The sequence below is a fragment of the Morone saxatilis genome, unplaced genomic scaffold (assembly GCF_004916995.1).
Source record: "Morone saxatilis isolate NCDOM2014 unplaced genomic scaffold, NCSU_SB_2.0 Contig15, whole genome shotgun sequence".
In the NCBI taxonomy this organism is placed as follows: Eukaryota; Metazoa; Chordata; class Actinopteri; family Moronidae; genus Morone; species Morone saxatilis.
The window spans coordinates 8,859,865-8,860,615 of NW_023339707.1; the positions used below are offsets into that span (position 1 = coordinate 8,859,865).

The following is a 751-nucleotide window of genomic DNA, read 5'->3' on the forward strand; positions in this document are numbered from 1 at the left end:
ATATATATATATATATCTTGACCTAGAATATGAACTTGAGAACTAATTTGGAACCGAATAGACAACTCTGTATTCAACAATGCCACATGTCATCCTACCCTGTTAGTGTGTAGTATACGGTGCCAATGACGATGTCGACTTCACCGCTGATATCAGGGAGAGTGATAAGTTCCAACTTGTCCTGAATCCATCCTGCACCTACATGCTTTCCTGAGACAGACGGCACACACATTGTTCCATAAATAGTTGCAAATGTCTTACGTCTGTACTCATCATACAGTACACTTTCACTGAGGCTTTTATGAAGCAGGTATTGAGTGAATAACACCAGCTCAAATGGCCTTACCGTACTGAAGTCCTTTGTTGGTCAGAATGACTTGTACTGCAGGATTTTCCCCACAGGTTAAAGAGATGAGCAGGAGCACTGCTATCACAGATGGAAACATTTCTCTGGGTCCCCTGTGGTGACAACAGCTTTACTGAAACATCAACTCTAAAATTAAACATGTAACTCACAATGAACGTGTTTAGTGATACTGTGCAGCATACCTCAGTTACTGCAGGGTGAACTGTTTGCCAAGTTGAAAGTCAGCTCCTGACTTTTGATGTACATCTGAGCACACGTCCTCGCTGATCCTCCGTCCTCGAACTATCAACTACAGCTTTTGCTTCCTGTATCGCCGAGAAGTGAAACTTACTGACAACTGACAACAGCTCCACTGCTGCACTGGTTTAGTGTGTGTGTGTGTGT

At 43.0% G+C, this 751-nt stretch overlaps 1 protein-coding gene across 1 annotated transcript in view; it reads right to left on the reverse strand.

Annotated features, from left to right (window-relative positions):
- Positions 1-711, reverse strand: part of bpifcl (BPI fold containing family C, like) — an 8,773-nt gene extending 8,062 nt beyond the window's left edge. Inside the window, exons 1-3 of the mRNA XM_035656335.1 lie at positions 550-711; positions 347-459; positions 99-210 (exon numbers count right to left, since the gene is read on the reverse strand). Of these exons, the coding sequence (XP_035512228.1) occupies positions 99-210; positions 347-446 (212 nt within the window). The 5' untranslated portion in view covers positions 447-459; positions 550-711. The remainder of the gene's footprint in view (positions 1-98; positions 211-346; positions 460-549) is intronic.
- Between the last annotated feature and the right edge of the window lie 40 nt (positions 712-751).